The 26740-nt window shown below is 33.3% G+C and overlaps 2 protein-coding genes and 2 long non-coding RNA genes across 5 annotated transcripts; 3 read left to right on the top strand and 1 right to left on the bottom strand.

Annotated features, from left to right (window-relative positions):
• Positions 1-1134: 1134 nt before the first annotated feature.
• Positions 1135-4355, top strand: LOC112703050 (uncharacterized). Its single transcript, XR_011864008.1, has 7 exons — positions 1135-1516; positions 1934-1989; positions 2352-2459; positions 2638-2730; positions 3672-3765; positions 3951-4024; positions 4213-4355. It is a non-coding gene; the product is annotated as an uncharacterized lncRNA (long non-coding RNA).
• A 379-nt stretch (positions 4356-4734) lies between these two features.
• LOC112701458 (uncharacterized) lies at positions 4735-9165 on the top strand. Its single transcript, XM_025752208.2, has 8 exons — positions 4735-4773; positions 5279-5510; positions 5585-5742; positions 7139-7208; positions 7634-7710; positions 7816-7855; positions 7990-8083; positions 8878-9165. The coding sequence occupies exons 1-8, from the start codon at positions 4735-4737 to the stop codon at positions 8900-8902; spliced, it is 735 nt and encodes a 244-aa protein (XP_025607993.1). The 3' UTR covers positions 8903-9165.
• A 1674-nt stretch (positions 9166-10839) lies between these two features.
• LOC140174487 (uncharacterized) lies at positions 10840-16543 on the bottom strand. The gene is made up of 2 exons (XR_011864009.1): positions 15222-16543; positions 10840-11513 (listed from the first exon to the last, which is right to left on the bottom strand). It is a non-coding gene; the product is annotated as an uncharacterized lncRNA (long non-coding RNA).
• Positions 16544-18668: 2125 nt separating this feature from the next.
• Positions 18669-25863, top strand: LOC112703049 (phosphatidylinositol N-acetylglucosaminyltransferase subunit A). 2 transcript variants are annotated; one of them, XM_025754355.2, is made up of 9 exons: positions 18669-19186; positions 22670-22850; positions 22947-23519; positions 23856-24010; positions 24211-24301; positions 24465-24581; positions 24668-24771; positions 25163-25253; positions 25344-25863. In XM_025754355.2, exons 2-9 carry the CDS (start codon positions 22734-22736, stop codon positions 25422-25424), a joined length of 1329 nt encoding a protein of 442 aa, XP_025610140.1. In that variant the 5' UTR covers positions 18669-19186; positions 22670-22733; the 3' UTR covers positions 25425-25863. The 2 variants fall into 2 exon arrangements, with proteins under 2 accessions (XP_025610140.1, XP_072055575.1); XM_072199474.1 differs by lacking the exon at positions 18669-19186 and adding an exon at positions 21975-22257.
• Positions 25864-26740: the final 877 nt, after the last annotated feature.

Here is a 26740-nt window from a genome sequence, read left to right as displayed (position 1 = left end):
TCGATACAATCTGAAATTCTCACCAATGAATTACATAAGTATTTCTATCTTTATTTTCTGTTTATTTATTGTTATTATTCAAAAACTCCATAACCATTTATTATCCGCCTAACTGAGATTTACAAGATGACCATAGCTTGCTTCATACCAACAATCTCCGTGGGATCGACCCTTACACACGTAAGGTTTATTACTTGGACGACCCAGTGCACTTGCTGGTTAGTTGTACGAAGTTATGAAGTTATGTTTGGACCATTGTATCATGCACCAAGTTTTTGGCGCCATTACCAGGGAGAGAACGAACATGAATGCCATTATCAGAAATCACAATTTTGCCTATCAAGTTTCAATCTATTTAAATTGAAAAGAGAAACAAGAAAAAAAAAGTAAGAGTTAGAGCTAAAATGAAAGGGGTAACTTAGTTTTTTATTATTATTATTTACATTCTATTCCCATTGGAATTAAGGATAATCAGGAAGAATGTGGGAATTAAATTATCAATATTTCTATTCCAAGAAATAAAAGTTGCCTAAAAATATTTTTTTTCAACTTTAAATCAAACATAAAAATAAGATATTCTCATTTTAAAATTTTTGAGAATACTCTATATATAATTCTCCAATCAAAAACACATTATACTTAAACCAAACAAATTAACACATTTTTAGATATATTATCAATATTTCATGGATTTTTCTTTACAAATCAAACATAGTAATAATATATATTTGGTAATACCATTTCAAGAAATTATATTCCTAGTAATAATATTTCTAGGCATAAAATTAATCTTCTAACTACACACTCCACGGTATTTTGTAGACTAATATCCTCTGACTTTCGTTGACACAACAATAATATAACTCAACCAACTTTGCAATCTTTGTTTTTAAGATCACATTAATCTCTATCAAGAACCTTTATCCCTTCTTTTAATTCATCTAATAAAACTCTTATAGCTACAACTTTTCCATCTTTTAGCAACTCCTAGACATATTATTCAATGAAATAAAAAAGCAAATTGATATGGTAATGATGGTAATGCTAATAATACATGACACTACAAAATTTTTATATATTTGTGGGTATTTTTTAAGGGGGGTTTTTAAAAACCTCCCCAAATATATTTTATATGTGACATTTTGATAAACCCCAACAATAAACTCCACTGTTGATTACCACATAACTAAAACTCTTTCAAAATCCAATTGTCACTCGAAGAGAGGGAACCAAAGGGTGAGAAGGAACCGAAACCCTAAGCTCGCGATAGACATCTCCACCGCCATCTCTGTCGCCGCCTCCGCCGCCATTTTTGCCATCGTTGCCGTTAGAGTTCATCTCTTTTCTACTTCTACCATAAAGCTACTGAGATCGAGCTAATAAGGTGCCTCCTTCATCAACGCGTTTCTAGACCTAATTGCAACACCCAAGTATTTGAGATCAAGAGAAAGTGCCTCTTCGGTCAACTCTCCCCGCCAATGACGCTTGTGTTCTCCATCGGTATTCTATCCCTTCTGTACGCTCTTCTTTATACTCATTCTCAATTTATGGTTCTCCTTCTCTTTTTCCTTGTTTTTTTGTTTTTCATTCGCAGATTCTGAATGTTTTGTTATGTGATATAATATTCGATGAGTTTTATTATCTCTTAATGGATAATATTGTTTCAAATTCTCAAGCACTCCAAGTGTTTGATGAATTGTTTATTCTCTTACTTGAAATCCTGATAAATTAATTTGCTAATTTTTTAACTTTGATTTCGTGACACTCTTTTATTTTGATATTAATGTATATATTTAAAATCCTGATAAATTGATTTCATTTAAAAATAGCTATGTTGCATGAGGTGTTTGTTAAATCTCAAATTGGCTACGTCTATGATCACATAAATTGCACCTTCTTTGCTGAATGAAGATGATTATCACATGATGCTTAGGTTTTTTCCCAAGACAATTGTGGATGTTTTTGCATTGGTGCTAGAATCTGGCGGTGGTAAGCTTTCATTTCATAATGTATTTCTTTTTACTTGATAAGAGATGATCCATTCAATGGTTAGAAATTAAGGATGATAATTTTCTAAATATAAGTTACCTAAAAGCAATATAAAAATTAAGTTATGTTAATTGTTCTTTCAGAACCAAGGTTTGAATTTCACTACTAGAGTCCAAAATATGTCAAATGCCTTAGAAGGATTAGGTTAGTCAAAAATGAAATTTTGATTTACTATCAAACTTGATCTTCTACAATCTTCTACTTAGTTTTGATTACCCCCAAAAATTACACGTTTTTTTATTTCTTTTTAATGATTGCAATTCTGTCTCAATAAGAATCTTGTCATTGATTCTATTTTTTAGGAGAAAAACTCCCAAGATGGAAGCTTGATGATTACATGCATGCCTTCTCGCTATGAAATTACTCAACTTACATTTACTGGAGAATGGTCTACCCCAATGATTAATGAGGTATGCATATTTATTTTATTGTTCTCAAGAACAATACTTAGCAAATGCCAAGGTTTCCTGTTCTGAGGATTGATGCATTGCTGTTTGTTTAGGCTCTAGTGAGAGAAACTCTTATATTAATGTAATTATTAAATGCAAGGAATGAACTATCAATGACATTCTAGTTTCTTGCGTGCAGGGAATGCAGCTTTACCTTGATGCTTGTGCAAAACTTGCAAAGATTATGAGGTCGTGTTTGAAAGAAACTGCTTCTAATTCTCAGGAATAGAATGTGAGTTCTAATTTTAGCACAAAAGTCACAAGATGTGCTGTTAAATTGTTTTGTTTTTTCTTTCTTTTTTTACCCGCTTTTTTTTCCTTTTTTTTGGTTTGAAGTGACACTCTTACATTATATATTAATTTTTTATTATAGTCACAAATAACAAAAAGCATGTTCTATTCTTCATCAAGTAAATTGGCTTAATGTAATGCTACATAAAAATAATATCATCACAAAGATATCAAGTGAAGATCAAGATAATGAGAACTGTTGACGATTCTTGTATATTTAAATTTCATAAATAACTATTTGCTCTTCATCAAGAAGGATCGACAGGGACACAGGGAAGTAAAAATGGGAAGGAAGATTTGTTGATAAAGCACATTTATTAGACAACAAATGGATTTGTGTACAAATTACAAAATTACTAACTACTCATTATATAATCACTACCAATTTTTTTTCTTTTTCTTTTTCTATATCCTAATATTTGAATTTTATTGTATGCATGCGGATGCGAAAGTAAATGTTATTGTCGGTGGAACAACTCCTTTACACATTGCAGCTGATTATATTACAATGCTATAATTAAATTATCTTTTAGAAAGTAATATTAAGGTAATGCGACAATGAGTTCAATTTAGTAGTTAATGTTTGGCTTTTGTATTACACTAATGACCCTCTATTTAGTACTTTTTTGATTTGTTTACTTATTACTTTAAAAGTTCTAGCTCGGCAATGATAATATGATATATATGGAAAATATATGAGCATTGAAAAAAAAGTGGATATTTGATCAGCATTCAATATCATCATTTTGATTGAAGTTGCAACAGCATAGTGTTCACTATTGTAACTTAAATATGTATTACCTCAATGTTGTTTCTTTTTATTGATAAACAAAGAACTTTATTAAGATGGAAAAGAAGATTTTTGACAATCCATGTTTGTAGAAATTTGAAGCACCAAAGACCATAGAACAACGCATTCTAGAAGCTGCTGTACCTGGGGAGGCAATCAGATTTGCTGTTACAGCATATACACTAGGTAATGCTGATAGAGAAGTAAAATCAGATGATTTCTCCATGGTAAATGTTGGAGATAATAGTGGTAAGTTTATTGTCATCTTGTGTGAATCACTAATTATTTAAGGTTAGTCGGTTACCATAATTTACTGCACTCATATCAGTAGTATGATACTTCTTTTCCTTACTTTTTTACTTGGATTAAAGGTGGTATTGCCAACAAGGTGTCAATACTTTGGCGTGCAAATTTTGAGGAATTTATACGGAATCTTTGGCATAAGGTTGGTTTTTTTATAAGTTTCCTGCTCTTTTATTTTTTCTTTCTAATGATCTGGTTGATATATTTATGGATCTCATGCCATAAGGTGCTGTTATATGTATTTGGTGAATTCTTCTTCTTCATCTTCCCTTAGCATTCTGTATATTATTATTGGATGAATACACTTAAAATATCCCATGCAAATTACAGTTATTGGTCGAGAATGAAAGAAAGTGACTGGATGATGGAGCTACAACTACCTTATATGTGTTTCAGTTCTCGTATCACTGGAGTCCATTTTTACTGGAGTATAAATTACCTTATAGGAAGAATATTGTTGCACAACTAAAATTATCTGCCATAAATTTTATCACAACTAAAATTTTATCTTTTAAGGCTGGGTGAAGTTGTGAAGCAAAAGATTAAGAGCAGTCATGATATCTTGAATGATCCTCGTCTTTCGAAGGAAGAAACCCCCAACAATGAATTGATAATATGACCTTTGCTTCCCATTTTCGTTTTTCTTCTGAAGTAGAAGTCTTGCTTGATAAATTCCACATACTAATAAGTTACTGAATATTATTTTATTTTTATATACTTTATGGAACTGCTTATGGAAATCTACACTACATTGTTATACGAATAATCTCGCCTGAAAGTCCATATTTTTACAAGAACCTAATGGTGTAAATGCTATATCAAATAACCATAAATATAATATTAGTGGTTTTTATGTTGCAGAGTAAAGCAACAAGGGATTTGCAGTTAACTGTAAGAGATGAACTAAAAACCAAGAAGGAAGAGCCACAGAAAGAGTTAGAAACTACTTTACACATTGTGCTAAAACACTGTTGGACTCTCCTTGTAGTGTATTTGTTGGAATAAATGAAGTCTCTGCTCAAAGTTCACTACAAGAAAAATTTGTTTTAGTGACAAACTTTTAGTGGCAATAATATAATAGCCACTAATTCCTTAATTTATGTTTTTGCGACAATTATATATTTGCCATTGTTACTATATATTATAATGGCAATTGTCATAATTGTCACTAATAAATATAAGAAAAGCTTTTCTTTAATGAAAAGTTTTAGTGGCCATAGTATTATAGCCAGTATTATTCCTATTAAAATTACTAAAATTATTCTATATTAACAATTATCATTATTACCATTAATAAATATAAAAAGCAAATTTTTTACTAAAAAATTTGTAGTGTAAGAGATTCAAAGAAAGAGATTTAGAGAGATTCTAAGCTCACTGCGGAAGTCCGCCATAGCCGGCGCTGCCACCCTCGCCACCGCAGTTCCAGATCGAGCCAAGGCGCCTCTTCCACCAACGCATCTCCAGATCTGGTAGCAATCCATCTCCAGATCTGGTAGCAACGCCTTCTTCGCAAACGAGGTTTGTCGCTACATTCATCTGTTATCTTTTCTGCTCTGCCATTGCTGATCTCTCACCTTCACAACACCATACCTCCGTCGCTTGCACCGCCACCGGTTGCACCGCCGGTAGATCTTCTCCCTTTATTTTTTAGATTTTTGTTTTTTCATTTTATATTTTTGTTAATTCTGAAATTCTGCAGGATTTTGGTGTTGTTGTCGCCATCGCTCAGCTTGCTCTCTATGGCCGCCATGTGAAGTAGGCTTTGACAACACAACACCAGCAGCATCACGCACGTCTTCCTCCTTCGGTAGCAGTGGCAATGACATTGGTTTCAAGACTCACCTTTCTTCGATTAATGTTTGTTTCACCAGCCCTACTTGATTAATTACATTTTTGGTTACTTGTAAGTCTAATTTCTGTTTGATTATGTCAATTCTCTTTTATTATATGGTTTGAAACTCTCTATTATGTCAATTCATTCTTGATCTCAGTTCAAAATTTTTTTTGAAGATCTTTTGGATATTTAAAAATGTACTCTGCTATTATAAAGGTCTATTTATTTAGTTTCTAGTTCTACTTTGAGTTTTGACTGATTTCTATTTCAATGTATTGTAATGTTGGTATGCAAATTAGTGTTGTTAGTTCTGCACTGGTTCCTGTTTGATTTGGATAGGTAACAAGCATTTGGAATGATGCTTTAATGTGCTTGAAATTCTGATAGTCTGATATACTGTAACCATGGCTTGATCTCTCTGACTATAAACAGAAAATTCAATAGCATCCCTCATCTTTGGAATATTCTATCTTAATGTTGATGACATCAAATGGCCTAAAATTCGAAGTGACTTTGTGCTCTTTTTTCAAAGTTATCATTTCCGTGCAACACATCTGTTATGAGTTTCTATTTTCTTCACCCTTTCATTTTTCTTTTGTGCATGAGAAATAGTTTTGTGGATTTCATATTATGCGGTTTGATTTGACAGCATGACCGTTAGAGAATTGGGTTTATCTGATACTATTCTGGACTCGTTGGCTCAATGCTTTTCTAGAAATACTAGTAAAACTAAGGTTTATTTTTGTCATTCATTGGTATTGTCCCTATTGTATTTACACTTCATCTCCATCTAGATTATTCTTATGAAAACTGGTCGTTGTGTAAGCATTTGTCCAGCCGTTTCCCATTTCCTTTGTGCTGGCTTTACAGAGATATGAATCACTATCAAACTTCTTATATATGTTAGATATGAAACTCTTTGTAACGAAGTCAATGATGCTAGGGATTCCAATAATGGAGATACCGAAGATATTTCTCAAAGTGAAAAGTCTTGTCTGGAAAAGGATCTTGAAGCAGCTCTTGACTCCTTTGATAATCTTTTTTGTCAACACTGTCTTGTAAGCCTTTTACCCCATAGGGGGTACTGAATAGCCTTCATTTTCTTTTGCTCTTTATATCTCGCTAGCAGCCCTAATGTCAATTTCACCTTTTTAGGTTTTCGATTGCCAATTACATGGATTTTCCTAGGATCTTGTCTTTCCCGTAAGTTTTATTGATAGATTATTATCTTCATGAATTTTTCTGCATATTTCTTGACTCAATAAATTTAATTGGCTGCGAAGCAACCTCTGGAACCCTCTTGATACTGAAAATGAACCATGTGGGTTGAATTGTTTTAAATCGGTACACAGTCTCTGCTTTTGATTTATCTGAAGAATTTTCTGAAACAATTTATTTAAGATGCTTGAATTATTTTAGGTACTTAAATCAGGAAGGTTTTTCAATGCTACCTCTTCTGCCCAGGCTGATGTTGAAGAGAAATGTTCAGGTAGTTCTTTATCAAGGAAGAAGTCTTCTACTAAAAGGCAAATAAAATATAGCCAAAGTGAAAGTGCCTTGGAAAGCTCTTGAAAAAGGACTGCTAGAGAAAGGAATAGAGATATTTGGGAGAAACAAGTTAGCATATGCTTGGGTCAAATGTATTACCTGTGCCTTCTCTAATGCTTACTTTCATGCATTGGACACTTAATCTTCATCTTCGATTTGTTCATGTTGTTCAAAGACTTGGAAGACAAGAGAGCAAGTTACTTTATTCCATTAACATAGATCTATTTTCTTTTCCAATTTGATTTAATCTTGCTCGAGTAATGATTAATTAACTCCATAGTTTAGTTAATTTGTCTGTTATTATTACATATATTTGCTTCTTTTTTTTAAATAATGTTTGCTTATTTGGGATGTGTATATATATAGGAGCAACACTAAAATTGGTTCTTCAATTGATGAGTATCAAAGGTTTAAGTATTGCTCATGTCAAGAGTAATTTACAGGTATATATATGAAGTTACATAATTGTTATCACAACCTGAATTTGAATCTTTTAATTTGGTTAATTTCTTTTATTTTCATCTATCTATTTCTGTTTTTTTTTTCAGATGTACAGGAGCAAGAAGGTAGAGGACACAAATCATCAAGGTACATATATATAAAATGTTTAGTTTAATTTTTTTAATTACTCTTTGCAACATTATCAATGAGTAATTAGGGTTACATTTGTGCTTAATTGCAAACCTAATGAATTTGATTATGTGTGTGTATATATATGATAGTAGTAATGGCTGGTCATCATAGGCTTCTAATAGAAAATGGAGAGAGAAATAATGTTTATAATCTCAGCCAGCTTCCCATGCTTCAAAGTTATAGGTATACACACATTAGCTTCACCACATTAATTAATTTAATTAATTCAAATTCCCTCAAATGTTTTTTATTATTTCTCATAATCATTGTAAATAATTACCTTACAAACGTATAACCGTTTTCTTATATAAGTAAATAGATTTATAGAGTTGGCTTTATTTGCTCTTGGAATGAGTAAACAAAAATCAAATTGTAAGAAAAAAATAATTAGACATAAAGGAGGCACATGTCTATATAATAAAAGACAGCAGAAATAGGCAGTGCAACTTAAAAAAACCATAGCACCTGATGCACTTTAGTTAACTTTTGTACAGTTGACCATGTTGATGGCTGCAACTAGTAACCAGTAACTAGATGTTTAATTAGAATATGAATTCATTACTTTGTCCATTATTGTTGGTATCATACTGAGTTGAGCTACTTTCCGTTTCATAATTTCATTAGCATAACCTTTTCATTTTAACTCTATAATTGAGCGTCAGAGAGTTCAAATTTTTAAGGTTAATTAATCACTAATCAGATTCATTCCTTTTCTTGTAGCAAACAAAACATGTACTTTCTAATTTTATTCAATGTTTTTTTATGTCATGAGTCCTGATACTATTTGCATGATGCTGATTTTCCCAAGTTTTCTAATATGCTTTAGTTTGTTTTCATGTACCCTCTCAAGTTTGTAATTGATTTGCGATGCTGTCCTTTTGGTCATATTTAAGTAATATCCAGCTCTCATTTTTCATGCAGGAAGAGACTATTTACTATGATAACTAATATTCCAACAATATTTGATGTTGTTACAGGAATGGGAAAGACACTAGCTTCTAATCATAGCAGTAACAAATCTAGGCTAAAAATGAAAGTTAGTCTACTTTTAAATTCTTAGATCAATTGCTAAAAATGAAAGTTAGGTTACTTTTCAAGGTGCAACTTTAGATCATTGCTAACACTTGTATTACTACATTGATGTAATATAGTTATAAGGTTGTAGCATTTTTTGTTGTTTAGATTTGTAACATGATTTATTACTTTTCAAGAGAAATTTGTGTATCAATATTTTGAGTTAATTGAAATATTTCATTTTGTAGTAATTAATTTCAGCATTTTTATATTATGCATAATAATAATAATAATAATAATAATAATAATAATAATAATAATTGTTGGTAAAAATAATTGAAATTCTAGAAAAAAGATAGTTTGTTGCTTCTAAAAAAATAAGTATAATATAACTTAAAAAAGTCTTAAGATTTTATGGGCAATAGTAATGGCAACTAAAAGTGAATAACATTACAATTTTAGAATTATTTTTAGTGGCCATCTAAATTGCCGGTAAAATGGGTTTTGGCAAAAATAGTAATGGCCACTAAAAATGAATAAAATTACAATTTTAAATTATTTTTGGTGGCCATTTAAATTGCCAAAAAAATGGCCGCTAAAAGTTATATACTTTTTGCGGCCATTAAAAAGGTCTTTACCGGCAAATGTTATAATTGCCGCTAAAACCTTTTAGCGACAAAGCATAAGATGACTAATGTCTAATTATCGGTAAATGTATTAGCGGCTATTTTTATTGCCGCTAAAAGCAAAATAAATGACCGCTGAAAGTGATTTTTCTTGTTAGTGCCACCATTGACAATAATACATTTGGTTTAGTTTAGTATCATAACTACTTGTAGAGCAATTGGTAATTGACTCTCTGATAGATGTCACTACATTACAAGGATAACTTAATATTAATGATATTTAAGCATTTGTATTTGATATAATAAGAAGTGTATTGTTTTAGTGATTACTAGAGACTTTTATGTAATTAGATTTTAATATTGAAGTTGTTGTTTTATTTTATTTTAAAAAAAAGTAATAGTTATGTAGAAAAATACCATATGCAATTATGTTTGGATCTATTGGTGCACAAAATTGTGATCTCAACTCTCTTTCACAACTTCGCACAACTAACCAGCAAGTGCACTGGGTCGTCCAAGTAATAAATCTTACGTGAGTAAGGGTCGATCCCACAGAGATTGTCGGCTTGAAGCAAGCTATGGTCATCTTGTAAATCTCAGTCAGGCGGATTCAAATGGTTATAGAGTTTTGATAATTAAAAGATAAATAAGCATAAAATAAAGATAGGGATACTTATGTAATTCATTGGTGGGAATTTCAGATAAGCGTATAGAGATGCGTTATTCCTTCTGAATCTCTGCTTTCCTACTGCCTTCATCCAATCCTTCATACTCCTTTTTATGGTAAGCTATATGTTGGGTGTCACCGTTGTCAATGGCTACTTCCCATCCTCTCGGTGAAAATGATCCTTTACGATTCCTGTACGGCTAATCAACTGTCGGATTTCTCGTCTCGGATGAAAAATACCATGCACAGATATTGTATGGCTAATCAGCTGTTAGTTCTTGATCGTGTAGGAATAGGATTTACTATCCTTTTGCGTCTGTCACTACGCCCTACAGTCGCAAGTTTGAAACTCGTCACAGTCATCCCTTCCCAGATCTCAGGAATACTGCCAATTGATTCTAGCCTATACCATGAAGGTTCTAATCTCAGATTCAGAAGCCCCATTGTCAGTGGGGAGTCGATGTGAATCATTGATTAGAAACCCAAGAGATACACACTCTAGCTTTTGCAGGTAGAACGGAAGTGTTTGTCAGGCACGCGTTCATAAGTGAGAATGGTGATGAGTGTCACGGATCATCCCATTCATCAGGTTGAAGTGCGAGTGAACATCTTAGAATAAGAATAAGCTTGAATTGAATAGAAGAACAATAGTACTTTGCATTAATACTCGAGGGACAGCAGAGCTCCACACCTTAATCTATGGTGTGTAGAAACTCCACCATTGAAAATACATAAGTGAAAATGGGGTAGGCATGGCCGAATGGCCAGCCTCCCAAAACGTGAACAATGGTCCAAAGATAATCCAAAAGTCCCCAGTATCCAAGATTTTCTAATACAATAGTAAAAAGTTCTATTTATGCTAAACTAATTACTATGGTTACAGAAACAAGTAAATGATGCAGAAATCCACTTCCAAGCCCATTTGGTGTGTGCTTGGGCTGAGTATTGAAGTTTTCACATGTAGAGGCCTTCTTTAGAGTTAAACGCCAGTTTGTAACTTGTTTCTGCCATTTGACTCTAGCTTGCAACTTGTTTCTGGCGTTTAACGCCAGAATAGGGCAGAAAGCTAGCGTTGAGCGCCAGTTTATGTCGTCTAAACTCGGGCAAAGTATGGACTATTATATAATGCTGGAAAGTCCTGAATGTTTACTTTCCAACGCAATTGAGATCGCACCATTTGGGTTTTTCTAGCTCCAAATAATTCATTTCGAGTGCAGGGAGGTCAGAATCCAACAGCATCAGCAGTCCTTCTTCAGCTTCTGAATAAGATTTTTGCTCAGGTCCCTCAATTTCAGCCAGAAAATAACTGAAATCACAGAAAAACACACAAAATCATAGTAAAGTCAAGAAAAGTGAATTTTGCATAAAAACTAATAAAAATATACTAAAAACTAACTAAATCATACTAAAAATTATGTAAAAACAATGCCAAAAAGCGTATAAATTATCTGCTCATCACTTATATTGAGGAATTATGTTATAAAATATTTAGTTTTTTATATTAAAAATAAATTTCTAATTTGAGAGTATGTAAATGAGATGAGATTAATGAATGATGTGAAATTAAAAATAAATAATTATTATAGAATTTGTGGAAGTTTGAAAATCTCACAAAATAGTTAATTTTTGTTAAATTAAAAAATCAATTTGTGGGAATTTAAACTGCCACAAAAGTGATTTAAAATCGTCACAAAAGTCCAATATTAAACCCCTACTAAACATACACAAAATCTCCACTGAATAGATTGCGGTGGATTTTAAAAAATTCCACAAAAGACTTCGTGGCACTTCAAATTTTGAGAAATTTTAAATACCTCTACAAACCATTTGGTGGGAGTTATAAACCTCCACAAATAAAAAAAAAAATTCATAAATAAATAAAAATCTTCTAGTATGATAGCGGATTAGCTGAACCAACCCCCCCCCCTCCCATTTTATTGCCTGGACTAAAATTGTCAAGAACAGGTTTTAATTCTATTTAACAATAAAGTCTCACATTTTGAATGCCTCAAAGTTTTGATCACAAATATATTCAATTAAACTCTACCTATTTTTGCTCCTTAGAATATAATGTCATGACTTCCACCATATTCAATGAAATTTAATCAAATTCAACTTCGTATTAACTATTTTAATATATAACCAACTTACCTTCATTAATGACTGGATTTCATTTTGGTATAGAAGTCAAGGACATATAAAAAGTCAACTGTAGAAGTCAAAGGCAGCATCGTTATACAATAAGCTATTGTATGATTGTCCTTTTTTATTTGATTTTATTTCCATTGTTTGAACCTCCAATGTTTGAAGCTTGATGCAATAGTCAGGTTGCATCTTACATACTTTTTAATAAATATAAAATTTAACATTTTTACTATTATTCAATTAAATTTATCTAATTTTTTACACGATTATGTACCGTTGATTATCATTAGAAATTTCTTTTATATTCATAGAACGTAAAAGTTAAATTTTAAACACTTTCAAAAGATAATAAAATTAATTTTTACTTTTTTAAAAAGTAATTTTAAATATATTTTTTTATATATATTTATTATTGCTTCAAAAAAAGTAAAATTTTTAAATTTTAGCACAATAATTTTTGTAAGAATAAATTATTTAGATAAATTAAATTTTAAAATTTTAAACTAACCTATTTTTAAAGACGATTTTCAAAAATGAATTAATATTTTTTTAAAACAAACGGTTAAATATTATATTTTTATTATTGTCTAAAATAAAAGAATATTATACTCTCTATTTTTTAAGTAAATAAAATTGATTATTATTGACCTATTGCGCTTAAAAAATGGTGTCTAATTTGCTAAAAAAGTAAAAAATAAATATTAAAAAGTATAAAAATAAATAATTTTTAGAATTAAAACTTTGCTATAAAAAATAAGTTAGACGAAAATTAGACATCGATTCATGAGCACCTTATAATTAACCATAAATAAATCAAAAGAAAGTAAAATAATGCACTATCACATAACACCACATTTGATTCTTAGTTTAATGATAATTTTTTTCTTGTTGATAAATATTTGAGTTGTCAAATATTACTTATATTATAACTATTTTTAATTTTGCCAAAAAATGTTGATACAGATATATATAGAGAATTCATCTATAAATAAACCGCTATAGTGTGCCACGGATTGAGTTATGCAATATTTTTACATAAATTGCTATAGCCAGCAGCAGTTTATTTAGAGTGTTATTTCTTTCAGAAACCGTTACACTCTCTAGCGATTTCTACCCAACTCACTACTTTACGTAAACCGCAGATGCCTATAGCAGATTACGTTTAGCTTAAAAATTGCCACACCTTATAGGCGGTTTATATAGATAAAGAAAAGTTGTAAACAAGTATTTAGATTTAAAAATTTGTAATCTGGTAAATTTAGTTTCCAATCATTTTAAGTAACTTGCCCATAAAAAATAGTAAGATTTAAATCAATTTCTTCAAAAAATGACCATAGCTCTCCCGGTTGAAATTGGAACACTATCTCAATTGAACGTGTCATTTTTTCATGAATCATTTTTTTAAATATTTTTTCATAACCGGATTTAAACGTACCATTGTCACACCTCCAAGTGGTGGCAAGCAATGGAAGAAACTTTTCTATCTAATTCAAAGAAAACTAAAGGTCAACGGACGCCACACAAAGATGCAAAACTAATTGAATGTTTGGTTGAGCTTGTAACTAATTTTTGAAATTGTAACAATAGCACATTCAAATATAATTATGGAAAACATTTAGAAAAAATCTTCGTGAAAAAATGACATATTCAATTGACATTGTGTTCTAACTTCAACGGAAGAACTATTGTCAGTTTTGAAAAAAAAATAGATCCTTAGTATTTTTTTGTTTTTATGAGATTTAAATCAATTTCTTCAAAAAATGACCATAACTGTTCCGGTTGAAGTTAGAGCACCATCTCAATTGAACATCTCATTTTTTATGAATCATTTTTTTCAAATGTTTTTCATAACCAGATTTGAATGTGCCCTCGTCACACTTTCAAGTAGTGACAAGCTCAATTAAATATTCAACTAGCTTTGCATCTTTGTGTAGTCATTTGTTAACGCTTTGTTAATTAGGTCGAAAATTTTCTTCTATTACTTTTCAAGGTGAATTATCAATTAACAATATCAAAATAAAATATCAAATATGACATTTATGCATATGCAACACAATCATGCTTTTAAATTTTTTTTTAATCTCAGCAAAGATACTTTATCCAATGATTCAAACTCCTAAAGCAAAAAATAGTTAAAATTCACAAGATCCAAACAGTAAGGTAAAACAAAGCAAGAAGTGTATTTACCTAAAAATTTAAAAATCAAGAATCAGTGATTTTACAGAAAAATCATTTAACCTGCTAGAACATAATAGAAAATATAAAATAAAATCAGATAAAAAAAATTCATGGGAACTATGATGCATGATGAGGAAGCAACAAGAATATAAAAAACCAACATCAAACATTTAATTCTATAGTGAGCACAGATGTAGGAGTTGAATATTCATTTGATAAGAAGTATTTACTAGCAAATTGAATTTTCACTAATAGAACAATATTAATTCAATTGATTATTGTTACCTCGGCATAAAAGGAACAAGTAATAAACACACAAAAGTCCACCATAGCCTTATAATGCTGCCAGAGTATCAAGTACCAATAGAGGCCTTTTTCTCTATATGACATATTTAATTATCATAGCAATTCTAAATAACAAAGACGACCTATAGACCTAAAATACCACAACTATTCTTATTATATTAAGGTCCATTATCCAGTGTTAACTCATTAATCAATATTCTACATCAAGCTGTTGAATCTACGAGCCTCGCCAAAATCATGAAATTGGTCAACAATTTGAGTATTAGACATCATCACTTTATCAATACACCATAAATTTCATGAATCAGTTTAGCACAAAACAAACCCTCGAAATTAAGTAACTAACCTAAGAAAATCATAAAACAAGAAAGCAAGGAAACCAAACCTTAACAGAAGCATGTAGCGATGGTTAGGTCTTAAGAAGAAACATGCAAGCGTCCAGGTCTTTTACTTAGGCCCATTCACCTGAAACTTCCGCGAGCTATCCAAATTTTTTTCAGGAGGTAGTGTGTGTGGGTTACTTTAGCCCGTACAGATTGGAGACCCAACATGTCGGTAGTCTGCCGAATGCAACTCCGGCCTTTATTGGGTTGGATCATAACAGTGCCCTTATGCTGCGTTTGTTTAGTGTATCCTATAATACATAGACATAGAGACATAGACATTGAAGACACAGATACAATATGACACAAATTTTTTAAACTTGTTTGGTATACAAATACAACCACTATCTCAACCAAACCATTAACAATCAGCCACCATCTCAACAAAAAATAATTACCAATAACAATCTAAAAATAAATAACAAATTTAATACAACAAATATCAACAAAAAAATCAATCTAACAAAATTAATACAAAATTATTTTAACAAAATTTAACAAAAATTTAAATAAATAAAAAATTAAATTATACGAAAAAAATAGTGCCAGAAAGGAGAACAGATCTAGAACATGGTAACAAAGTATGGATCTAGAAACACAGTGCGCGGAAGAACGGAGAACGATCTGAAAAGATGGTGAAAGACGAGAGAACAGTGCGCAGATCTGGATCATCGACGAGAAGTGAAGCAGAGACAACAATCGCAAAAGGTGACGGCGGCAAAGAAACAACCGTGAAGAAAAAAAAAGTGAGGGAGGAGAAAAGGGAGGAAGGGATAGGGTGGTAACGGTGGTCTGGGTGGAAGAAAGGGAGGAAAGGCGGTGGTTTGGGTGGAAGAGAGGCAGTGGAAAGAAAGGAGGAAGAGAGGCGGCAGTGATTTGGATGGAAGGAAAGGAGGAAGAGACGCGGCGGCAACCTAGTGGTACGACGAGAGAAGAGGTAGTGGTGGTCGGAGTGACAAGAAGAAAAGATGGTGGTGGTCTGTATTTTGGAAGTGGAAGGGAAAATGGATGAAAGGAAACTGAGGAAGGAGAAGAATTTGAAGGGTAATTATGAAACTTAAATGTTAAAAGTAGTGTGTCTATGTCTCAAGTTTAGTGTTCCACCTCTTCCTCCTATACACAAATTTTGTGTTTTTGTGTGCCTTTGTGTCTTGCCGTGTCTATTAAAATTTTGTGTCTAATTAATCAAACGAAGAACGTGTGCTTCCGTGTCTATGTCTTGGGTAGACAAACCCACTAACCAAACACACGCTTAATGCGGCGAGTCGCAAGAATCACGGTTGGCACATAAATCCTGACTCGTTGTCTTCTTGCGTAGTTGCTCGACTCTAATCACAACCTTGTCTACCTAGAGAATGCTTCTAGCACCTTCTTCGTGCACGTGAGCTGCTCCTTGCCGTTGCTTGGAGGAATTGTTTCGATTCCCGTGCCTTCCAGTTTCCATGCCAAGAGCATTAAATGCTCTTTATAAGTGAGTTGAAAGTACAGAAAAAGGTCAATTATACTCCTGGCTTTTTCGCGCTTCTTCCTCTCTCCTTTCGGTTACTTTTTCATTTTCGTAACTGCTCTTTGCCATTACTCATATTTCTTCTTCATTTTTACTTACCTTTTCATATCTGCTACTCCCTTTTTATCATTTCTCGTGTGATTGCTACTCCCCTCTTTGTGCCGTTCGTGGATCTCTGCGCCACTACCATCATATATATCAGTTTAAACTGGTGATTATTATAATGGATATAGGTATAATATGGGATTATAATTGTAAATCAATTAATATAATATCCCTAGCTTAACTGCATTCAGTTTTAGGGTATCTAGTTGGTTAGGAATTGCTATTATTACAAAACTTGTTATCTACCTTTCCATACTAGTGATCAAGAATTATATTCATCTCAATCTTGATCAAGAATCATCTTTATCTCAGCCTTGCTTACTTCAAGTCACATACTATTACAATTATGATTATAATTTAATAAATATAAAAGACTCCTATAACAATAACTTCGGTTACTTTCGCATTGAAGTTCAATGTATAGTTATTTTAAATTTTCTTACACAAAATACTATTATTAGGAGCTTTTTTTTTGTGGGAAAAGTATTTTTTGGATTATGAAGAACTAGGTAATAAAGACAATTAATGAAAAATATGGAGTCGGTTCACAAATAATAAAAATTTTACAAATAAATTTCTATTAATATGTGGGTCAAATTTAAATATAGAGTTAAATTAGATTGGAGTAATGGAGCAGCCTGGGTTGGACGACGGCACTACAAAACGGAGCAGAGAGAGATTTAAAGCAAGTGGTACAGATCATAAGGAAGAGAAATGAGAATCTAAAGTAGGAATGAAATTGAGTTTGATATTGATATTGAGGTTGTTGACACTGAAACCCTTTGAAAACTTGATCGATTGGTGACCAACTGGAAGAAAATATTGAGAAAAATTAAGCAGCAGACATTCCTTGGCAACTTGAACAATAACAATGCCGCATCCAATAAATTCAATAGGATAAAATTCTTTTATTTTTTGTGCATTTATATGTTGAATCCTTGAATGGGTTAGGCTTATTTTACATAGCATCGTAATCATTTTCTTGTCTTATATACTAATTTGTTACTGTGATCAAATAGACAGAAATTAGCTACTAATGAAAAGGTTAAGGTGGCTCCGGCTGAGGTGAAGAAACCAAAAAAAATGGATGCTGGAGATGAGGATGTTGACATCGGAGAAGAAAAAGACGACACTACAAGGAAGAAGATTGAATTGGAGTTTCTTTCGGGTTGTAGATTGGGCGGGTTATACTCAACCCGGGCCTATTTGGCCATGACCAGAAAGAAAAAAAAAAGAACATGCTAACTTGGCCGCAGGTGTCTATTAGCAACTTTGACACATGAAAAATTCCATATTTTTTTATTAAAATAATAATAATAATATAAAAATAATTTTTTTAAATATTATTATTATTATTATTATTATTGTTATTATTATTATCATCATCATGTGAAATTATTTTAATATTTACTTTTGGTAGGAGTTAGATGTTAAACAGTATGGTTGGTGCAATACTGGATCATGATTTGGAGAGTTCTCAGTTATAGTGGGAACTCTAAATACTCTGCAATTCTCATTGGTTTTTTGTTTGACTAATTTTTTGGGATTTTTTTATTGTAAATCAATTAAAAAAGTTGGTAAAAAAGATTAAAATGGATATATTTAATTAATTAAGAAGTGTTTAAAATCGATTCGAATCGAACTAAACCGACCAATTAAACCGAAAAAATCGAAAACCGAATAAATTGGTAATAGAAAAAATCGAAAAAAAACATGTTTTGCTATTTTCTCTTCGGTTCGGTTCGATTTTCGGTTCTGACCATGAAAACTCTAATCGAACCGAACCGAACCGGAAAAGCAAAACCCCTAAAAAAACCAACCCCACCCCTCCCCAGCCCCCAATCCCCCACGCAACCTAACCCCCACCCCCAATTCCCCAAATGAGCGCTGCGCGACCTAACCCCCACCGCCAATCGAAACCTAGCGCTCTCTTCTACAATCTCGCTCTCTACACCGGTGCACCCTACCCACGTTCTTGAGTCTGGAGGCCGGCGGCGAGAGGCCGTTCCTCCCAAGCTCCCACTACCTCGAAGCCTTCCTCCCAACGCCGAAGCCTTTTCACCCACTGCTCCCAGGACCTTTTCGCCCACCAGTGCACCACGAAGCCCCAGCCATAACCAGCACCACCCTCACAGGCTCGCACCCAGCAGTTGCACAGCACCACCCAGCGGACAGAGCACCGTTTCTGGCCACCCACGCAGCAGTAGCACAGCACGACGCCACCACCCACTGACCCAGCAGGCCAGCACAGCACCACGCCAGTGACGCCACCACCCAGCAGCGTTTCCCAGTCCCCCACCCAGCCATCAATTCAAGTCATTTAAAGTCAATATGGAGCCTGAGCCATCGAGTTAGGTATGTAGTTTGACTAATTTTTGTTCAATAATCATTGATTCATTGTTGCGGTTTGTTGGTATTGTTTACTTTATTGTTTGTATTGTTGTTTGTTGATTCATTGTTGCTGACTTGCTGTTTGTTGATTCATTGTTTACCAATTGCTGTTTTATTGATTCATTGTTGGTTGCTGTTTGTCAGGTAATGTTGGTCTTGTTGAATTATTTTGTTGTTGGTATTGTTGCTGGTTATTGAAATCAGTATGGCAAAAGATAAATTTGAATAATGAGATAATGGAAGCATGTTTGAAGTATTAGATTACCTCAGTCAGTGTATCTAATGATTTAGTATATGTCATGAGAAATTGGATATTGTTGAATTACTTTTGTTGGATTGCTTTATTGTTGGTATTGTTGCTGGTTGTTGGTATTGTTCTATTTTTAATTTATTTATTGTTGTGTTTCTGCTCTTGATCTTGTTTCTCAATCTTCATTGAAACTCTCCAACGACTCTTGTGGACTCTCTCTCTCCATTCTTCAGTCTCCTTCGTCATTGGTACCCCTAATCATCTCTCTCGGTGTTCTTCCTTGTAATTTATTTTATTTGGTGAAAAGTCTTTGATTTTTATGTGGTTATGAGTTCTAACTTGAAAACCCTTTTGGTATGATGCTCTGTTAGTGATAATTGGCGGTTAAAGTTTGAAGCTTGTGATGCTGATAATTTATTGTGGCTTATGATGTTCATTCATTGATAATTTAGTTGTAAGCTATGGTTCTGTCTTCATGCATAATCCACATAACAGCTTTTAGATTGATCAGGAAATAAGATTAAATAGCATGAGTTTAATTTGTGGATTGCTTCATATTTCATGGTTTGGGATTCCGTGTGTTATAAACTTGGAGTCTCGTAACAACTCTTATCTTTTCAAACTACTGTTTAAAATTTATATAGTTAGTGAAATTGATGTACCATGAATTGTTTATTGTTGAATTAAGCTCACAGTTATACCTATTTAAACTTTTGATTTTAAGGACACGCCTGCACTTACTAGATCTAATATAAAAAAATTTAGCTGTTTTGTTGAAAACACTATAACTTGGCTATCTTTTAATGGAAATTTATTTTTATTTTCAATTATGTTAACTATTGAATTTTTAAACTTCTTTAATTGTCGTAATTGAATTCTTTCTGTCGTTCAATTTCATTGGATCAAGACTTTGTTAGCTATTGTGTATTTGTGTTTGACAATTTCAATGTTATGACTTTGTGAAATAGTATGGTAGTATTTATTTTGAATTGATTGAAAAAACCGAACCAAACCAAACCGATTTTAATTGGTTTGGTTTGGTTCGGATGGTCTCAATAAAAAAATCGAACCAAACCGAACCGCAGTTTAATTAGATGATCGGATCGGATGACATTTCTCTCAAAAACCGAACCAAACCGCACCACGAACACCCCTTTAGTACTCAAAAAAGGTACATAAAAAATTTTAGATTAAATTATAGATTGAATTGGATTGATTTGAATTTAAAAAATAAAAAATTCGTACGTGTTCAAGTTATATGATGAAAATAAATACAATAATTGTGCCCATCTCCTAAAGATGAAAAACGTGAAGTAGATGGATAAATAAAATACGTGAAGTAGATGGATAAATAAAATAGAGAAAAAATAAGATATAACCATAATAATTATGTGTTAAGAGAGATAACCATAATAACCGAACCACAATACACTGGTTTGCAATTAAAGTAAGTATTGGGTCACATATAGAATTATAGAAAACTTGTATATAGAATTAATCTGAGCCACACATTAAGAATATTTTTACTTGGTCTACCAAAGTCCAGAAGATACCTTTTCCACCAAAGACATTCCCCTATTATTATAGAGAAAGAAGTTGAACTTTTCTTCCAAAAAAACTTCACTTCTTTCATCAACTAATTTTAAAATTCTAAAATCCTCTTCATCATTTTCTTCTTCTTTTATTATTATTATTTTTTTCTGAAATCAAGAAACAAAATCTTAAGCTAAGCAAAGCAACGCAAGAGTCAAGCTCATGTTTTGGTATCACAAAAGAGTAAAGGCTTGAAGAGACCTAATTAATTCTTTATTTGGGAAGCAATTGAAGTGTTTGCATATGGAGTGTATATAGCTTTTATTATGTCTCAAGATCATTGTGTTTTATGCACATGTTTCTCTTTTAGTTGCTGCTAAAGCTCTAAAATTTGCCGCGTTTTAACTAAGAATTAAAAAAAAAGTGTATGCATTTATGTACAATGAAGGCACGTTTCTTTAATCTCCAAAAAATAATTAATCAATTAGGAGAAGCAGCATGTATAACACTTCTAAGTTACAGATTTTATTAAAAGCTGTTTCAGGATTTATGATTATCCAAAGATCTTATTTATAATGGTAAGAGAATATTATTCATCAAATTCTTCTCATTTTCTGATGATAAATAAATTTTAACTGAATATATTCTTTGAGAAGGAAATTCAATAGTTCTTACTTTAACATGCTTAAAATCTCCTCCTGTTGTTGCACCCTCTTCACTTTATCCTCTTGCTTTTTCCTTTCAATCTAATTTCAAATTAAGAAGAAAAAGCATGGCAATTTATGAATTTATATAGAAGGGCAATAAAAAAAAAATACCGAACATATAAATCTGAGTTCACTATTGAAACCCATCAATAAAAGCCAACATGTCAAATGAAAAGCCCAACAGTTTCAACAAAAACAAAAAAAAAATGAAAAACAAATCAAACAAGAGAAGTGAAAAAAGGAATAAACCAATCAATAAATCAAAATAGAATGCTTACCAGCCTGAGAAGGCAACTGAGTTTGCTGCTTCTGCTGCTGAGCCGCCGCAGCTGAACGCTTCTTGGGTGGAGACGCCGGTGCCGCTGCGGCGATTTTCTGTCATCTAACAAATGGAAAGTGTTTGCTGTCGCCATTTTTGGAAAGCCGGCGCGACATGAAGTGCGACGAAGCAGACCAGAGAGAGAATGGCGAAGCTGGGAGTGCAACGGGGCAGACCAAAGAGAGAGTGAGAGGAAGCAGGCCAGAGAGAGAAAAGGATCCCTGTGGTATACCTTTTATTTTCCTTCTTTTTTTTTATTCCTAAAATTTGTGAGGCTGACACCTAGATGAAAGTTCCACAGCAAATATACAAGTAGGAGAGGAGATTAAGTTAAACACCTTCATTTTTCACCCTAGATCTCCGCAGCCTCACCTTCTTCCTCTGCCTCCAACTGCTGCTTCTCCTCTCCAACCACTCCAAGGTTCCCTGTGTCTCCGTCGGTGAGATTCGCCAGAGAGATGGATCGTGGGTTTATTCGCTAGGAAGGCCCAAATGAAATAAATTATATCCCCGTTGGATGAAAAACTCTATGATTGGGTTGGGTCTGGGAGACACTTCACTCACAATCTTATTTCTCATTCATCTTCTATTCTCTTCACGTGTGTTTTGTTTCTCTAATTCTCTCAATCAAATTTTAGTCTCAGGCGTCTTCTCCAATAATCCCAACGAACAAGTGTCAAGACTGGCCTCGCAGATTAATCAATGGATAGAAAAAAGCACAGAATCATGATGGTCTCTGATTTTTTCTATCCCAACTTTGGTGGCGTCGAGAACCACATCTATTATCTCTCTCAGTGCTTACTCAAGCTAGGCCACAAGGTCATAATCACATTCTCTGTAATTCAATCAATTTGTTAGTTAATTATTTTCTGCTTATGCTGTTAATTTTTTTTCCGTAATTTGTATCGAATTCAGGTAGTGGTTGTAACTCATGCGTATGGAAACCGATCTGGGGTTAGATACATGACTGGCGGTTTGAAAGTTTACTATGTTCCGTGGAGGCCTTTTGTTATGCAGAACTCATTCCCAACCCTATTTCCTTCACTCCCCATTATTAGAACCATTCTCATTCGAGAAAGAATCACTATTGTCCATGGACATCAAGCATTTTCCACTCTATGTCATGAAGCTCTCATGCATTCTAGAACCATGGGGTACAGGGTTGTATTCACGGATCATTCTCTCTATGGATTTTCGGATGCTGGAAGCATACATATGAACAAGGTCTTGCAGTTCACATTGGCTGATGTGAGTCAGGCCATATGTGTTTCGCATACGAGCAAGGAGAATACAGTGTTACGGTCGGGGCTGCCCCCGGAGAAGGTTTTTGTTATACCTAATGCTGTGGACACTGCAATGTTCAAGCCAGCGGTGGTGCAGCCGAGCCGCTCGGAGATTGTTATTGTTGTTATTAGCCGGTTGGTTTATCGCAAGGGAGCAGATTTGCTTGTTGAAGTCATTCCAGACGTATGCCGTCTGCATCCCAATGTGAGTAGATGATTGAAAAAAATAAGGAAAAAAATTGTTGGTTTTTCTTGCATGACGTATTTTGAGTGTAATTCCATGCTAAGGTCGCTTGTGGGAATGGTTTGACCTATCTCTGCGGTACTTCAAATTGCAATGTTTTTCTTCATTTCAATTTCTCTATGGTTCTTGCTCTATTGCTGTGTATAAGTTATATTGCTTTGTGTAAAAGTCTAAATGTTGCTTTTCAAAGCTGTAGTGGGATGTTAAATATGTGAAGTTCCTATAGAACCTCTTTGAAAGGCTACAGCATTCCCAAGGAGTGTGCACATTGCTTTCTGATGATAATTGGAATTGTAGGTTCGTTTCATTGTTGGAGGTGATGGACCTAAGCGTGTGCGGTTGGAGGAGATGAGAGAAAAACATTCTCTTCAAGATCGAGTTGAAATGTTGGGAGCTGTGCCACATGCACAAGTCCGTTCTGTTCTAATATCAGGACATATCTTCTTAAACAGGTTCTGCTTCCGTATATTTTCCTCTTTTTAAGCTTTCCAATTGATGATATTAGAATTTGTACATGTCACCATGTTGTCTAATTTTGGAATTCAAGCATTGTTGGAAGCTCAAGTTATTTGCATTTTTTAGAGCTTCAACATTCAGGTCATTTACAATCCATATCTATTGTCAATCATTAATAATGTTTGAATTATTGCAGTTCCTTAACTGAAGCTTTCTGTATAGCCATATTAGAGGCTGCTAGTTGTGGATTGTTAACAGTTAGCACACGTGTTGGAGGAGTTCCCGAGGTAGGTGCAACTTTCCTTCTTTTACCTGTTCAGTATGAGAATAAATGCTCTTTATTTTTTAATTAGTTTAATTTTTCTTACAAAAGTCTGTTTCTTTTCAATTCCACAATTTTGGAATGCTGTCTTGCAGGGATTGATATGGATTCACTTCTTTGCTGTATAGGTTTTACCAGATGACATGATCATTTTGGCAGAACCTGATCCTGGTGATATGGTGCTTGCAATTGAAAGGGCAATATCAATGCTGCCAAAAGTTGATCCACAAGTCATGCACAACCGGGTGATTGTTGTTTGAGGGATACGTCCCTGATTCAATTGGTAAAACTAGTTCTCTTTTAATTTTTTTTTCTTTTTTCCTTTTTGTAGATGAGGGAACTCTATAACTGGCATGATGTTGCCAAAAGGACTGAAATTGTATATGATCGTGCTTTGAAGTGCCCCAATCAAAATCTACTTGAACGGCTCTCACGGTACATTCTTAACATTATATGTTGAATTTGATTGTAATGGTATTGTATACTTTTTAAAGTTGTAAAGGGAAATCTGGTTTTTATTCTTTTAATGTGATTTGTTTACTTGAGCATAAAATTACATGTTCTGCTTTTAACATAATTTAGTTGGGTTGGTAGCTGGCAAAGCAAGGAATCATTAGGTTTTTCATTTAGTATATACACTATTATATTTATTCTTGCTATGCGGACAATTTTTTGGATTACTGAATTAGGAAACAGAACATGAAGCTGATTATTATTTCTGGATTTTTCTCTTCCATTCAAAGATTGATGTCAATCGGATATCAAAGCATACTTAAGGAATGAAGGGGCTAGTTCTAGTAGAAACTGATACTCTGTGTTCTGTCAGATACCTTTATTGCGGAGTGTGGGCAGGCAAGCTGTTTTTCCTGGTTATGATAGTTGATTTTTTGTTTTGGCGGCTATTGGAACTATGGCAGGTAAACTAGTGGCCTTAGATATGCTTGCCATTTTTAGCTTATTTATGTTTTTAGCCTATAAGCATACTACTTGCATTTCTACTTTATTAGCCTGCAGAGGACATTGAGGAGATTCCAGATTTAACTCTTCCACACATCTCCAACAAAGAGACATTGCAAGAAACCGAATGAAATGCGTATTGTGATACTGAATTTTCATTACTGTCTAGTATGCAATGCAGAATACAAAGAGGATATTTTATTGTACAGTTGGCTTCATTGCATCGCTGGACTAGGCAGCTTCTGCACCAGAAATCAGAGGCATGAAGCATGTGGATTGCTATTTAGATTGTAGTGAGCCAAGATAGAAGCTTTGTTAGTGACCAAACATGTCAATTTGGTCTTTGGAATTGAAATCACGATTTATTTTTTTTTCTATGAGGTGCTTAGAGTTTAGGTTCTTTCTTCCACGAGATTTTGCGACTTCCAGTTTTTGTTCCTCGGAAATATTCCAACAAGAAAGATCATCTCTTCCATGTAATGAAAATTATGTTTGAGATAGTTCTATTGACTCTATATGTATGCTTATTGATTGGGCTAGTTTAATTGACTGCCTAAATTGCTTTACAAATTTGGCTTGACCTGTTAACCTACACTTAATGGTTTTGTTTTTGGTCATAACGCTGTTAGGGCTGGGCAAAAAGATCCAAGTTTTGGATTTTAAACCCAATTCAAACCAGATCATTTGAAAAAAATCAATATTAAATAAAAAAAGTCAACCAAATTATATCGATTTTGTAATTTAGTTTTTTAATCCAAATCGTTTTAAGAGTTTCAGATCTGGATTCAGAACTAGATCCAAATTTAGATCCAAAAAAATTTCTAATTTGAATTTGACATTGAGTTTGGTTTTGCAGTTCACCATTAACACACACAGCCTCTTCTTCTTTCTCTTTGGATTGTCGCTGCACCGCGGCTTTGTTCCGCCATCCGCCTTTCCTCTTAGGGTACCAACGCTCTAGAAAAGTGTTGATAGCTTTGTGGCATCGGAAAATGAGACTTGGAGGGAGAGAATGAGGTAGGTAATGATGTTTGGACTTATGTTTATTGAGATTGAAAGCTTCTACCCTAGTTATTAGGATTAGTCTTGAAATTCATAAATTACGTGGGAATTAGGGTCTTTGCTTGTTTTGATTTTGGTACCCCTAATTGCTAGTTGTAATGTGAAGGTTCAAGGTTGGTGAGATGGAATCATGAATAGAGCAGAGAGCATAAATTTAAAGCTCTTCTTTTCTTTTTAAGTGATACTGTATTGATTTAAACATGCAACAAGAAATTCAGACTTAAAAAGATGTTCAAATTTATATGGTATTTGCAGGGTGTCAAAATTCTCCAAAGCACAGAATCCCCGTGGGGACTGTCCAGAATGGAGAGCCAAAGGCGGGGAATTTTTTCGGTAGGGATGAGGATGGGGACTAAAATCCCTCAGAGACAGGCGCGGAGACTCG

This window comes from Arachis hypogaea, chromosome 7 (assembly GCF_003086295.3).
Source record: "Arachis hypogaea cultivar Tifrunner chromosome 7, arahy.Tifrunner.gnm2.J5K5, whole genome shotgun sequence".
NCBI classification, from domain to species: Eukaryota; Viridiplantae; Streptophyta; class Magnoliopsida; order Fabales; family Fabaceae; genus Arachis; species Arachis hypogaea.
The sequence above is the reverse complement of the archived record's forward strand: the minus strand, read 5'-3'. Positions and strand labels throughout refer to the sequence as shown.

Bases quoted from the DNA above. Each gene is read 5' to 3' on its own strand.
- LOC112701458 (XM_025752208.2), top strand. From the start codon at position 4,735: ATGTTGCAGAGTAAAGCAACAAGGGATTTGCAGTTAACT. The intron at 7,209-7,633 runs GTAGTTCTTTAT...GTATATATATAG, and splicing joins TGTTGAAGAGAAATGTTCAG to GAGCAACACTAAAATTGGTT. The intron at 7,711-7,815 runs GTATATATATGA...TTTTTTTTTCAG, and splicing joins ATGTCAAGAGTAATTTACAG to ATGTACAGGAGCAAGAAGGT.
- LOC112703049 (XM_025754355.2), top strand. From the start codon at position 22,734: ATGGATAGAAAAAAGCACAGAATCATGATGGTCTCTGATTTTTTCTAT. The intron at 22,851-22,946 runs GTCATAATCACA...TATCGAATTCAG, and splicing joins TACTCAAGCTAGGCCACAAG to GTAGTGGTTGTAACTCATGC. The intron at 24,772-25,162 runs GTACATTCTTAA...GTGTTCTGTCAG, and splicing joins CTACTTGAACGGCTCTCACG to ATACCTTTATTGCGGAGTGT.